Here is a 16,388-nt window from a genome sequence, read left to right as displayed (position 1 = left end):
TGATCTGCTTAAGATCATTATACATATGCAGGACTAAAATAAAGTAAGGTGAAAATTAAAAAGTAATCATGAGCATTCTAGTAAAACTGTACTTGTATCTCACAGAGAATCGATCGTGTTACTTTTCCAGGTGCAACAAATGCAGGGTTATCCTTTCTCAAGGGGTTTTTTACACCCCTTTTTCAACTCTCGGGTAAGGATTTTAGATCAGTGCATTTTCTTGACACAAGTCAGGGGCAAAAGCCCCTGTTATGAAATTGGTGGGAAAGGCCAATCTCTGACGTTCATATTTTCACACCAAAGGACATGTATGGATTTTTGCTATAGTGACAGAAGATGAAATAAATAAAGAATATGTCAATAAGCACTTCAATTAATCCTAGAGATTTCATGATAAAACGTACAAGAACTCATCACTACCACAACGGAAAGCACTCATCTACTCATCTGATAAGTAGGACATCATTAATGTTTCCTGCTAACCATTTGCAGTTTAGAGTTAGCAGACCACCAATATTGGTTGATATCAGTGAAATAACTCAAAACGACGTGTTGTTTACATTTATACTAAAAGAGGGTATGCAAGTAAAGTAATATATATGTCATTGATGATGTTTGGGTAAAGTTGAGTAACATTCTCAATTTTCTTGCACGGTGTGAAATCACCATAACCTTTGAATTCCAGTGGCAGTGTATCATTGTTCATTATTAGTGAAATTGGGATTTTTCTTTACTGCTTTCTATTGTATCAATTAATAACTGGCCAGCAATTAAGTATAAGGGTTAATTAATATGTTTTATGTTTGTATGTGTTATTTTATTATGTTTTGCTGAATATTAGATTCCTCTAGGCTAAGCTACCCAGTTGAGGGAGCTGTAGTTTTAAAAATAAAGCTGTTGCAGTTGTGTTGGCACTCCACTGCCAGCCGGGTCCTATATAAACATAAGCTTTGCGTAAATGACAGATCAGATTTGATTAGCTTATATGGCAATGAGGAGGAATGTTTCTTGCTGAGAGCAACCACGGCCCATTGGGTAGCCCTAGTTGATTTGGGGAATAAAAGTAGCATTTTGTGTAAGCCAACCTCTGTTTGCCATTAGAACAGATTTGCACATGTGAGATATACCGAGAATGTATCATAATGCCTATCAGGCTAAAGTGGAAGATGTTGCAGCATAGGGAAACACACTAGAACACTCCTTGTACTAGGTTGATTACAGGGCTTGCATTGTTACTTGAATTATGCTAAAGTTGAGGGTAGGACGGCAGAGAGAGTTATACTAATTCTGTGTTAATGGAAATGCCAATTGTACAAGCCACAGGTGCACATTTGTTGATTTAGGGATTTGATTGATTGTGAGTAATGCACCTGTTGATCAATGTAAATAGAAACAGTATACAATAAACCACATATTAATCACCTCCAGAGATAATGTTTTAAAGTATAGATAAACTCCTTAAGCAAAGTACTGCCAATTATGAGTAATCCATCCACTTTCTGTATTTGTATGTTGTTAGGTGAACCTCAGGACAGGTAGAAATATTGTATGTTGATCCCCCTCTTGGAAATTCTGACGTTTTTAATCTGCTGGTGGAAGGAGAGAGATATTAAAGGTAAAAGGAAGTAACAAGAATGGAAAGGAGGCCAGAACAATATTTTATCTACTTTTTCATTAGAGCAAGCTGAGTGCGATTTAAAGGAAATTTTCATTGTTCCTTATAGTAGGCGACAGCAGTCTTAATGCTCATATGCAGTTTGTTGGATTCAATGAAGGTTTTTGGATTAAAAGATTGTCATGGCCAAGGTAAAAGTAGCTTTTGTCTTTATTCCAAGAGGATTCACATGTTATTGTCTGTCATCAATCTCTCTCCTTTTCTCTTTTCCCTGCCATCGTGTATTTCTTCCTGTTATAGCAGTAAATGGGGTTCAAATCTGTTTATCGGACATGGATGTTCTTTACCACAAAAGAAAATGTGAAATAAATGTACCAAGAAAAGACACATACCTGTGGGTGCAATGTTGAGCTGTCAACAGTCTAGTGATCGGCCTACAACTAAGGGTGATTACATCCCACAATTATCGGTCTATAGACTCAAGCCAGCTGTAATTAATCTCTGCAAATGAAAGTCATCAGGACACTTTGAATTGGTAGGAGAAAACATTTAATGAACTATGACATATTTACAACGTTCACCGTCTATTACTCACTCGCTTTCTCAACAAGTGATGCTTAGCCAATTGACACTGGTTAAAAACATTTGACGGTCGTGGGCAACACATGTCCAGCATCGTACACAAAAGAACACTAGTTCATACTGTATTCCGGTCTTTTCTCTATCAATGCACTTTTTCCTCAAATCCGTTAAAGTGTTGGATATAAACTGTTTTCGTTGCACAGTATACAAACTAACTCTGTAGCACTGTATTAAAAATTGGTCAAGCTAGGAGAAAAACTTTTCCTCTGTAGTTACTCAGAGTGCTGTAGTGGAAGTGTCCAAAACACAACAACCCCTCGGCTGTGGGAAGTGATTTAGGGAGTTAAATCTATTTGGTTCAAATTAATTTACTTCTAGACTCACTTCGAACATATCACTTCTGACAATTTTGTTTAGTTTATCACTTTCCAGGGAGACTTAATGTTCTGAACGCGATGACATATTTTGCGAGGACCTTGGAGTGAAGTCAAGAGTTCAAAATCCCTTATTTTTCATACTGTCTGAAGTGTAGATTGGTTGGCTCGACTTTGGAAGTTACGTCGTCAGCTCATGTCCTTCTACGTGCCTAGATGCTGGTCTGTTTACGACCGAGCAGGTGGCTTACTTCATGGGAACAGAGGATTTACAGTTTTTGGAGTCCACGCAGAAAGCAAAAGACGTGTTCCAACAGGGGCTGTCACGTCTTTAAATTTCTAATATCTGGAATGCTGTGATTTATGATACACTTCTGTTGGCCACCTGCATCTTCAAATTTCGACTATCCACAGTGTATGAGTTTATGTTAACAGGAGCGCAAATGGAATCTGGAGGAAGATTGAATTTTTGAGTGAGACCACCCTGGTTTCCATCTCATGTTGCAGGCTCGTTAACTTGCTGGTTGGCTCCGTGGTAGATAATGTTTGCTGACAGAGACAACTGTGTCATTTTTTAGAGAGCAAAAAAGTCTTTGGTAGTTTCTAGGCAAGACCGTAATTGCAAGTCGGTCATACTGTAATATTCTGTGTTTTTCACTAATCGTGCTACAGACATGGGCTACTTTTCTGTGAATCACACTATAGCAGTACATATAAAAATAAAAATGAATTTGTAATTGACAAGAATTTTACATATTTGATGTATTTGTCATTATTTTAAAAAGTTATCCTGACATACCCCCTTTTTTTTTCCTTCAGGCAACAGCTGCCCTAAGTTCATCAGATATTATGTGCATCCAGTGCATGGGACAGATCAATATATTTCATGATTTCCTCAAAGTATGTGTAAATTCTGAAGTGGTTGTAAAAGACAATATCTACAAACAGAAGAGAATCAATCAAAGTGATAGGAAACGTGTAAGTAATGGTAATTGTTACGTTTATTTTATTTGTGACAATTTATTTGAAGGGTCAAAGGAAGAAATAAGCAAGCCAGTGCTCGTCAAACTCCATAAAAGTAAAAATTTAATTGCATAACATTATGGGACATGTAAATGAAAAGGTACAAAGAACATATGCTTTGATCAATGGAATTATCAAATGCATGAAACAAAAGAATGCATGTTGTAAAGTCCAGCTTAGCATCTGCATGGCAGGAAATGACACTGCTACCTCACTTACAACAGAAAATTGACTTACCTGTTTTCCCCCCCAGACCCTTCATTTGTACATTGAACAGTTTAGACTGAATACTCTGTACCAAAGCAAGAGCTAGATTTATATAAAATCGCATTAACCCTTTCTTATTCTAATGAATGTAGAACAAGAACTTGCAGAGTGCAGTGACTTTGTAATGACTTTCATAAAGCTGGATGTTTTTGTAAGGGATGTTTATGACTTTTCTTCTTGCTGGGATAAACATAAAAAATGATATATTGTAATATTTTCTTTGATATCTTGGGGTAACCATTATAAATACACACACAAAACTTCATTATATTGTAATTGAAAGTTTAGACAATCCATCTGTGAAAGAAATATTTTCTTCTGAATTATTGTGCTTGTTCCTTTTCATCAGTTGGAGAACAAATTATTAACTCAAACATCTCTAAGGAAATATATTGTGGCTGGGTGCATATTACTCACTATATAATATATAAACAATACTAAAAATAGTATGAAATTAGTTTAAAAACTACTTATGTGAGTATGCAATTGTTGAAGAATGACGTTTCAGGGTACAACTGCCCCTTCATCAGGTTAACAATTCTTTCTAAGCAATAAAACATAATGCTGCGTTGTAAAGTGTAATATGAGGATTAGCTAGAGGCTTGGGTTAAAAACACTTAAAAACTGTCCCTGACATATTCCAATTTAAAAAAAAAACTCACTATTTAAAAGAACCATTAAATCCAAAAACACCTGTATCCATTAAGATCCCTTAAAAATGGGAACTCGTAAAAAATAATAAAAACACACACGATTGCACAGCTGGCACTGGTGAAACAACTTCCATCGGAGAACAGGTGAATGCTATTTTCCCTCTATCCCTTTCCTACTCTCCTCTCCATCTACATCACCATTCCAGCACAAACTCACGTTCTACACCGGCATCTCTGACGACTTCCGGAGTAACAAGTTTTTTTTTTGTTTTTTTAAAAAAAAGCCTCACCCATCCCTCTTCCAAATTGCCATCATCCTGATTAAGTTTTATATTTCTCCCCATGCAAACATTTCTATTCAATTTATTCCTTTCTTTTCTGATATCCCCCTCTTGATAATTTTATGCCCACTCCTGAGTATATTGGGCTATTGGAGCATATATGCATATACCTTCCACATGTCCGGGAAGATGAACGGACACCCCGCAAATTCCAAATCCCCAACAGGGATAACCCAAATGTGACTGTGTGGTATGCTGTGTCGATGGAACGCCCAATCAAGCCTTCTTCTTTGAGGAAGGTAGCATGACGCTACCTACTCAACGTGCTGCAGATGTTCCTCCTTCCCCAGTTGGTTAAACTTGGTATCAAGGATGATGTGCACTTCCCATGTCACTCTTGCAGTCAGAAACTTTCTGAATCAGGAATTTGGAGGCAAGCCACAGGGAATGCATGTCATGGCCCGCAAGGTTGCTAGACCTGCCTCCATGTGACTTTTGGCTGTGGTAATATGTAAAAACGAAAGTGTACCCAGAAAAGCCAATAGATCTGGATGACCTGAAATATATCTGTTCATTACAAAGTTGTAGTGAATTTAAGTGTGGGAAGGACTTTCGGGAAACCCTGTATTTTAACAGTCACATATGCAATGTGGCTATTCTGTTCTCATTTTATACAACCAAAAATTGAAAAACTAATTTATGTATTGAAAGATTTTTTCTGTCCTAACCAGAAGCTTGCATAAGTTTTTAAAGCTGGCAAAACACATCTTATTTACAGAAACCCTTACCAGAAATGTTCTGGATAATTAGTTGGTATGATTCAAGTTCTAATTATATGGAAGTTTAACCTTATTTAATAACAAAGTAATCCTTTAAAGAGAATAAAGTCCAGATTGTAATTCAAAGTTAATTAGATAAATATAGATTTCCAGAAATGACAATAATTTGCATATAGAAACAACTGACTTTTATGATTTATATCATGTTACAGACTTGAATTAACTAGCATGCCTCCCCGATGGCATAGTGGTAATGTCATCACCTTGTAATCAAGAGGTCCTGGGTTCGATACCTGGTGGAGTTACATAGTGGTTCAGATTCCACTTTAAACTGTAGGTCCAGTCCCGATTAGCCTCTCTGTGCATAAAGTGAACTTTAAAAACACAAACTCAAACTTGCACTAACTAGCTATAAATCAAACTAACATTTAGATGAATTAATTTTAAGGATTTCAAATTCCATTTAAATTAAATCCTAATTAGCCTACAATAACCAGCTCTAGCCCTCAGGGTTGGCCATTTTTTGAAACACTGGTCATAGTATTTCAAAACTGTGGACAACAATGCGTGATGTGCCTAGTATGAAATGTACTAACTCAGTAATATTTATCTTTGCTGAATTGCTCAGTATGTATACTTGTCTAATTATAAGTACCAGACAAAATATTATGAATCACAGAAAGCTATGTTTATCGTCTTCCCCAAAACAAATCTTGGGAAACAATTGAGCTCCCAGTGCAGCATCATCGTTGAAGACTGGCCGAGTGGTTAGCACAGTGAGCTGTGATGCTAGAGGTCCAAGATTGGAATCCTGGCCTGGGATGAATATTCTTTGTGAGTGTCTCCTCCTTAATTTCATCATATTACTCATCCTCATCTTTGCAATTAGTTAAAAGTGGCAGAAAATTGAATTAAAATAAACCATATCAATAATTCAATCATTGTTGGAAAGAAAGGAAATTGGAAATTTCAACTTGCTGTGCATTCTCTTGAGCCCAATGGAAGAAACTGCATTGATTAAGAAGGAAAAATGTCAATAAAGAAAACAAATACTAGCTAATATGAGGAGTGATCAAGACAGTATGAAAATTTTTTACGTCATACTAAGTACACTTTATGGACATATAGGCTAATTGGAACTGGGCCTACAGTTTAAAGTGAGATCCAAACCACTATGTACCTCAAATGGGTATCAAAGCCTTGATAACAAGGCTAGGACACTACCACTGTGCCATCGGGGAGGTCCAACTATGCTTCGTACATCATAGCACTTGTTCTCACACTGTTTCACTATGCTTGCATGGCTTGGGAAAGAGGAACAATGTACCCTTTCCAAACATAATTTATTTTCAAGTTCATTTCCACACCCTTTGCTTTTTCCCACCACACACTATGTGAGCAACACCTTTAGTTCTCTGATGTGGTGCTGCCATTGTATAACTTCTGTAGCATGTTTAGATTGCAGCTCATCAACCTCTGTAAAGTGAAATAGAGATTTATAACATTACTGGGTCATAGTGTGCATTTAAGCAGTGCCATCAATGCTTACATTTAAAAAAAAATAATAATGTTATATGCTCTGCACAGATTGAAATTAGGTGTATTCAAATGTTAACCACTTGTTGCTACCCTTGCAGTCACTAATACCAACAGATGCCATGGTAAGACACATGTAAGCAAGACACTTGCTGCTCCAGCCAGATGCAATACTCATTATTGCTTTCTGCTAGCCAGTGCCATGCTACAACATTTGATTGTAACCTGCTGTGTAAGCAACTGGAAGAATAATTACACTGAGCTTTTACACCCAATGCTGAGTTCAGTACTTTACCAATGCCTTCATCTGTGGGAATGACATTAACAACTGAAAATTACTGCAATTTGTGATGATAGCTTTGATAGTAAAATCATTTAGTGCAAAAAAATATTGAGTTGTTTAAGTACATTTATTGTGTTTTCCTGTTTAGTTTTTGTGTGTGTGAAATTATTTATATGAAACTGACTATAGTGAAAGTCCTGGTGAATCAGCAAACAAAGAAATTGTGCATGTAGTGTAACACTTGTCATTTTTCATTATGGGACCAAAGGTTAACTGATTTTCAAAGGAATATATCCTACAGTTTTGCATCCCAGTTCCTTATTTTTCAGATTAATATCGATAATGATCTACACTATTGTACTTCTTGTGTAAAAAATTCATCACTGTTCAGTGATGGAGTTATTACTAGCAATGCTTACAGTTTCGAGAACATCACACCACACCACCATTATGCAATTTAATAAGTTGCAACAGAATACTGTTTTTTAGTAATATTATTGATATTGGCTGTAATGCATACAAACACAATCCTACTAATATTGACTCACCTGCCATCCACCCAATCCATTGTCTTTAATCCAACCGACATTCCATTACTGTGATAGCTGCTGGGACCCCAGGAAACTCATGTGACAGCAGTGACTCTGCCAATTGGCTGCAATTCTTGGATTGGATGTCAGCTGGGAACATCCACTTTATTGCATTCAGATCTTAACATGTGCTGCATCAAATTGTACCACATGAACTAGTGAGCCGCAGTAGCTCAGTCATTAGGGCATCTGACTACCATGCAAGAGGCCCAGGTTCGATCCCCAGCAGGATATAACCTGGAATTTTTCCCACCTGTTCAGGTGGCTCCGTTGCCCACCAAATGTTGTATAAAGTAGATACCTGGAGGAATATAAGGGGGAGGGTGAAGGCAGCCAATGGCATGGTGCTGACATCACCCTCACATTTGGCCCTAACTCCTCACCCCCTTTATGCCTTCAGGGCATGGTGCAAAAGCACAGGGCAGCACTTTACTTTTTTAAAACTTTTTACATGAGCTTAATACAAGCATGCATGGCTCATGGCACACAAGTGTGTCTACATAATTGAGTACATCGTTATCATGTACATACAGTATTGTCGTAAACTTTCTACTATCACTATGCTTAGGAATCAGTATTGATGTAAATGGAAACCAGTACTGATTTAACCTATATAATTCATATGTAGAAGCTCACTTCAAATGTTAGTTTTAATACGTATATAATATAATATATTAATGTGTAAATTTTATGCTTAATGTTTTTTCCCCCCAGGTTGGTGTGGTGAGTGAAAATTCAAATAATGACAGTGAATTTGACCAGTCTGAAGAAAATGGCTCTGCACTTGTTCGTTCCAGCCGAAGGTTAAAAAACAAATCCAAAACCCTTAAAGAAACACCAAGGTATGTAATGGATTTCAGTTCTCATGCTATGAGTAGCGAATAGATGTTCTTCTGTTGTCTTAACCTATTGTACAGTTTATGCTTTGATTCAAATGATATATGTATTTTCATATTTGTATGTACCTATTATAAGTATAGCCATGAATTAATATTTTAGAAACAAAAGATTTTTCAAAAAATTAGTGGTGGCGCACAACTGGAAGTTACAGGGGAAGGGGGGGGGGGAGAGTGTATTAGTTAAACTACTGTACAGCAGGATTCAATATTAATGTGTACGTATCACTCTTTGAAAGTATAATACAGTGTGATTAATGATCACACAATGCATTTCCAGAATGTAGCTCACTGTGCCCCAAATATCAGTACCACATTTCCACCTTAGTGAAAATTTCAAGTAACATTTTTTCAACAGCATTCTCTTCTGGGTGGTGGTCTTCGTAGCAAGTTGCACCACAAACCAATTCTTCAAAAGGGGCTCCGGAAGGCTCTGAGTAGGAGAGTTTTAATTATGATCAACTGGTATGCTAGCGTGTGTATTGATATGGCTCTATGAGCACCCCACATTGGTATAGGTGGGGTGTGGCTGCTGGACTACCATGTGCTCCTCCCAGCTAGATCCAAGGAATCTCTTGAATAATGGCAGGATTTTTCTTCCATTGGTATTGGGGTTAGAAGGAGAGTTAACATCAGTGGCCTGTAAAATTAATTATCAAGGAACAGTGAAATAGCCCTCCATTATATTTCCAAGAGGGGATAGCTTTGGGAAGTCCTTGAGCTAAACGGACATTGTGTGATAGATGTTAAACCTTGGGCATTTCAATTCTAAAACTACGGGATAGGTAAATCTTAATTTGATGTAGTAAGGTGAAGTTCCCCATGCACATTGCACAATGCCATGAAGGCACATATAGGGAATGTGGAGGTATGTCCCCACACATTCTTAATCTCAGTCATATTGTAGGTCATGTGATGAGCACCACACTCCAGCCACCTTTACCCAATATGGTTGCCTACAGGTAACCATTGATTTGAAGCTAGGTGAGCCCCAAAGTCGCTTTATGTGGGGACAAGGCCGGAAAAATTCCGACCTTAGATTGCCCATCCCAGGAATAGATCCCACATAGCAGTCAGATGCCCTACCGACTATACCACTACAGCTCATTACTACACCACAATTTCATATAGTAACTGTTCAGAAATGTGGCATTCGGAAGGTTATCATAAAAATAAAAACATATACATTTATGGTGTTACAGAAAATTGCAACTTAGGAACAAGCTTCTTCATAAGAAATAAACTTATCTGGACTCTTAAAACAGTAGAATTTGTTGATGATAGTATACCACATGCAGATTTTGAGGAAAGATGGTGTAAAATTATTTTGATACTTACTCATGCCCAAACAGAAGATAAAAATGGTGATAGTATGATGAATCTTATAATTAATTGGAGCAAACCTCTATGGCGGAATGATTACCCCAGTGCAATATGATGCAGGGGTCCCCGGTTTGAATACTAGTCCAAGCATGGATCTTCTTTGTTTATTGATTGTTAAACTACAAAGTGTAAAACACTTGGCAAATAGAAACTGATATGATTTCCACACCACTTGATAAATTTCTTGTTGCAACTTATGTTCCACAAATTATTATTATTATTGCCTTACAATACATTAGAAATGACTGAATTGTCATGTGTTACATAATAAATTAGAGTAGGTTGGATCAGTTAAATGGGTCTGATTTGTAGCAAAATAATTAGCAAGGGAGATCAGAGAGGATAATCCTTTTGGATATTTCATCTTCCTCTGAGGCTGCAAACTTTTCAGCTCTTGGGGAGGATGATGTGAGTATTTGTGTGTACACACGATAAGCTTTGAAACAAGTGTTTGAAATCCCTCCCTACTTGATAACAGCAGCAATCAGACTCGATGCACTAACTGTGTGTTTGAATGCCTTAGTATTTCTCTACTGTAACCTTTCTCATACATGTTTACAACCAGTGCTTTGTGTGGGACATTCTTGGGAGAGGGAATGCTTGCTTGAGCCTTGGTAGATGTGGGAGATTCTTTACACCAATTATCCTAGCTGCTAATGTCATCTTCTATTGTCAGCAGTGGTAACAATATTGATTACGATTATATTGTATTTAATCGTATGTGTATTTAACTACATATATGCACAATCATTTCTTTTGATACCACAGTATTCTTAGTACCTTTTATGAACACAATAACAACAATAAACCAACTTACTGGAACCTCTTTTCCCAGAAAAAGCCCTGATTAACATATACCAGGTGTGCCGGTTAATAATTCTTAATTTTATCGCTGGATGGAGCTGGACGCAAGGGTTGGTGCACATTCTCAACTGTTACGTCAGTGTGTTACCAGGACAGTACCTGTTAAAATGCTGTGGATGTGCAACTGAGTGCGAGTGATTGTTATATTGGATTTGTGTGGGAAACATCTTGACCTTGAAACCAAATAAGGAACATGTGCGGCACGTCCTGCTTTTCTTGTTCAATCAAAAGAAAAACGCGAGTGAAACCCATCGTAACCTTGTGGAAACGTACGGTGACAATGTCCTAACACAAGACACGTGTGTGTGTTGGTTTCGACGATTCAGAAGTGGTGATTTTGACTTGAAAAACAATCATCGCCTGGGCCAGCCAAAAAATTCCAAGACTCCGAATTGCAAGCACTGTTGGATGAAGACAATACGCAAACGCAACAACAACTGGCAGAGAAGTTAAATGTTGGTCGCCAAACCATATCTGATCATCTTCATGCCATGGGAAAGATCCAGAAGGCAGGAAAATTGGTCCCACATCATCTGAACGACAGACAAATGGAAAAGCAAAAAATGGTGTGTGAAGTGTTGTTTTCTCGGCATGAAAGAAAGTCTTTCTTGCATCAGATAATGATTGGGGACAAAAAATGGATCTACTTCGAGAACCCAAAACACTTTGTGTCATGGGTTGACACAGGACAACCTTCAACATTGACCGCAAAACCGAATCGCTTCGGAAGGAAGACAATGCTGTGCATTTGGTGGGATCAGAAGGGTGTGTTGTACCATGAGCTTCTGAAACCAGGTGAAACAGTGAATGCCGTTCGCTACCGTCAACAACTCATCAATTTGAACCATGCATTGATCGAAAAGCGCCCAGATTGGGCGACAAGACATGGAAAAGTGATTTTGCAGCACGACAACGCATCATCACACACAGGGAAAGGCATCAGAGACACCATTTCTGCTCTTGGCTGGGAATTCTTGCCCCACCTGCCGTGAACGATTTTTCTGGAAAGGCATCCACAATTTGACAGACAGATGGGCACAATGTATAGCAAGCAATGGCGCATACTTTGAATAAAGCATTTGTTACCTTTCTCCCCAGATACACTTGTTTTCTTTCGGATCAATTAAGAATTATTAACCGGCACACCTGGTAGAAGATGCACAAGATTGTGTTACTAGAGATGTGATCATTGTAATTTCGGATCCCACTTTAAAATGTAGGTCCAGTCCTAATTAGCCTTACTGTGCATAAAGTGGATTTAAAACACGAAATCAATCAATCAATGTTTTGGTGTTTTTCAAGTTCACTTTATGCATAGTCAGGACTGGACCTTCAGTTTAAAGTGGGATCTGAACCACTATGTGCTTGCACCAGGTATTGAACCCTTGATGACATGGCAACGATACTATCACTATGACATTGGGGAGGCACGGATGTTGTGTGTATCCCTTCATCCATTTCATTATATCATCACTCATCCTCTTGTTTCAAACCTCATTGTGATTTGCCAAAAGTGGCAGAAAGCGAAGTACAATAACACAAATAAATCAATCAGTCTATAATGAATTGGAACAGGTCTACAGTATATTCTGTAAATATAATTGTCCATGGTGCAATAGCGCTTGAGGGTCATGCCCTACCTACCGAATGGCAGCCTCACTCCCACATGCCTCAGCCGAGGTGGAAAACAATCTAACCAGTTATGGAGTGAAGTATGGTCAGCATGATGAATCCCCAGTTGCAGGTTTCCATCCCCAGGTTATGCTACTGATTCATAGGTCCTCAATATCTTCATAATGGTGCGTGGCCACCGGTCTGGCACCTTATACCGGATAACCACAGTATTGGACTAAATCATCTAAATGCGTCATCAAAATTCTGTTAATTGACTTCTCTGCACAAATTGATAAAGAGAAAGTGTCAGAACTCTTTACTGGCAAAGAGAACCTTTACATATTCAGAAATTATAATGGCTTCAGGTGAATTTTGCAATCTTGAAGAACTAAGTTGCATAATTGATGTTCATTAATGTGTATGTGTAAATTAGATACTAAACGGCCATTTATTGCTTGTGCGAGTTCCACGTTAATGATTTGTCATGGATAACGAAAGAAACTATCAGTTCTCTGTTGCAAAGAGGAGAAAAATATGCTTGCATAAATATAATTTTTTTAAAGAAAATGTATTTCTTTTTAATGCTAAAAAGAGATATAACAACTTTCTTATACTCAGATTTGGAGCTATTGTTCATGTGAGGAGATGTTTACTATATTTATTTTGTGATTACACGAAAGCATGTTAGAGGTGGACCAGTGGTTCCTGCATGTAGTATACAGAATTTTTCTTGCACTTAATTGAATAACCTACATTGTGAAATGTAAAATGTGTTTGCGTTTTCCCGAATGGAAAGAAATATTGAAACAACAATGGCGTTTGTCCTCTCAGATGTAAATTATTATGTCCAAAACAAATAATATTCGAAATAAAATAAGATATGTGTTATTTATATATCAGGAGGAGAGAAAGCTTTACCAACTAAAACTTTACCAACGTGCTTGGTTCATAAAGCAGTAGATGTATACATTACAGCCAAAGTTACCTGCTCTGTTCCATTCTGCAGACAGAATTGAATTGCAATGATGCTTGGCTGGATGCAGTAAAGCGAAATAGTAATATTTTTATATTCCCTCTTCTTCCCAATGCAAGTTTTACAATGATATCAACAAGAAAATGTAAGCGGGTCATATTTTCTGTTTGTATAAACACTTGATTGTTCTCAATGTTCCCTTTCTCTGATCGTGAAATTACACAATTTTACAATATGCTCTTGCAGTCATTTAAGGCAAATTTGAAGAAAAAAAATAGGCCTACATTGTTTATCAAACAGTAAATAATAATGACACGATATATGGAAAGGAAGAAAAATGGAAGAAATATTTATCATTGTTCACCTCGTTGTGCATGCTTCTTCTTTGTTATTATGGAAACAGGATTTTATGAATTAATTCTCCCGTCTTGCTGCATATGTTCACTTGCAACACATTTTACAAGCCAATATTCATTAGTACATCCATGTTACCACAGCTGAACTACGGTCAATGTCTGCTGATCGGAGAAAAAATCATGGTTCAACTTTGATCACAGATTGCAGGGACTTAATCTCAGTTCAACTTTTATACAACACAAAATCAGAGTTCAGTATGACGGCAAATCAATTTTACTGGCTAATCGAGGATCAACTGCTTTATACAATTGGCCCATAATCTTTTTATTTTCAATGGCTATGTCATTGTCCAATCTTGCACTTGCATTCAAAATTCATAATTTGATTTTGAATATTATTTCTGCTCAAACATTGTTTATTAATTCACAACTAAGCATGTCACCTGTACATCTCAAGTCATTTTCACCGTATTCATGTACATATAAAAAGAAGTAGCATACTTTAGTTGAAGTAAGAATTTGTACATCAAATGAAACAAAAACATCTTACATTGAAAAAAAAATCATTGAGATTCATACTTAGAACTCCTCCCTTCCCTACTGTCATCATCAGAATTTGGATATCCCACATCACTCTCCTGTATGTAATTGTGTTCTTTTCATCAACTTTTTCACATGAAGCCTCGATCTATGTTCACACACTAACATTTGAGAGCACATGAGAAATAGTAATCTTCAGTTGTTTCAAAAAGTATAATCACATATTTTATATACACTGTGCAGTGTTACTGAATTCACCTGTATATGAGGGATAGTTGGAATAAAATGTTTCCCTAATCTGCCATCTGCAGAGAATTTTGTTCTGGAAAAAGAACATGACATGAGCATAAAGAGGCATCATCACATTATTTTATAACCTGGGTCTCTCGCATACCGTGTCATTGCTATACCACTGAGCTACCAAGCCGGCCTGGCCTTGCCTGCAATATCGGCTCTGTGTTAGAGCGATGGCACAGTATGTGAGAGACCCGGGTTCAAGTCCTGGTTGAGCTTGCAATTTTCACTGAAATTTCTATGTAGTACATCTCCTTTGTGTGCCTAACCTTCATGAATTCAGGTATTTGTCATAACACTTTACAAGTTTCAAGGAATCCTGTTTGTAAAACTGCATGTCCTGTTTACAGATGAAGAGATTTTGGTTCTATGGTGAGAAAAATTTTAAAAAAATCATATTCATTTCGTTTATTTGTCCTTCACATGACGTACTGGAAGTCCCAACCATTCGGCGCAAACATCAGCTTGCACTTCATCCTTTGTCCATGATTGCAAAGCACCTCTGTTCTCCATGCTGGCCAGGCACACACAATTTTTAACTCTTCCTGTCTTCAACACAGCAGTACGCTGGTGCCCTCTGCAAGGAAAAGGTCGTACTCCAGACAAGAAAAGAACAATGATGCCCATGTTACCAACCCAAAATCTCCATGCTTGTTAGAAATTCACATATGGGAAACTTTTTTCCGACTATCTGTTGTATATGCATCTTGATTCAATCAATGGAATTGTACAATTTCAATAAAATCTTATGGGAAATTGAATGTTTTTATCCCAAGACCTGCAGCACACCAGATCCGTCATGACATGATGCAATGCAACACGAAGGAACACAACGCAGTGCAACAGAACATGACAAGTCATTTTGTTTGTTATCTAGAATCTGATTGCAGATTTCGTCCAAATACACAAGAAGTCTAGGTCTGTCTTTTATAATTGGTGAAGTGGATAAGGGTCAATCCATATGAAGTCATACAACCTGGTTGCTTGACCATTTTTAAAAAAGTTTATTTTTTGAGTGGTGTGAGCCTCATATATTGACAGTTCAGAACCACTCTTATTTTATTTTTACTATCACCGATTTGAAGATGGCGGGCATTTTTTTATCATGGCGCACGTCATTTTCTCCATTCGTAAGCATCAGCGGCAACTTTTTTTTCTCAACTCTGGTAATTCCTACGACAATGATACAAAATCTGTGATGTTAAGCACATTATAGGCTACAATTATATTTATGTGTAATTTTCTAAATATTAATCCTTCATAATAAATTTTAAGGTTAAAATTGTATATTTTAATCGCTCAAAATGACATTTTCGGACATTTTTTTGAGGGGGACAGCGGTTTGCATGACACTTGAATTTTTTGTGCAAGTACCTGTGTACCAATAGAGTAAGTCAAAATTATTTGAAGCTTGAGACTTTAATATTTGTTTTTCTACAGGGTCATCAACATGTACTTTTTTTTAAAAAATTCCAAGTTCAGGGT

The 16,388-nt window shown here is 37.2% G+C and overlaps 1 protein-coding gene across 2 annotated transcripts in view; it reads left to right on the top strand.

Annotated features, from left to right (window-relative positions):
- The window catches only part of LOC146003084 (uncharacterized), a 59,538-nt gene that overhangs the window by 32,916 nt on the left and 10,234 nt on the right, over positions 1 to 16,388 (top strand). Inside the window, exons 1-2 of one of the 2 annotated variants that reach the window (XM_083141253.1) lie at positions 3,398 to 3,549; positions 8,698 to 8,825. In XM_083141253.1, the coding sequence (XP_082997379.1) occupies positions 3,421 to 3,549; positions 8,698 to 8,825 (257 nt within the window). In that variant the 5' untranslated portion in view covers positions 3,398 to 3,420. Of the gene's footprint in view, positions 1 to 3,397; positions 3,550 to 8,697; positions 8,826 to 16,388 lie in introns of those variants that run through there. The other variant, XM_083141252.1, reaches the window with a different exon arrangement.

The sequence above is a fragment of the Lepisma saccharinum genome, chromosome 19 (assembly GCF_977018435.1).
Source record: "Lepisma saccharinum chromosome 19, izLepSacc3.1, whole genome shotgun sequence".
Taxonomy (NCBI): Eukaryota; Metazoa; Arthropoda; class Insecta; order Zygentoma; family Lepismatidae; genus Lepisma; species Lepisma saccharinum.
The sequence above is the reverse complement of the archived record's forward strand: the minus strand, read 5'-3'. Positions and strand labels throughout refer to the sequence as shown.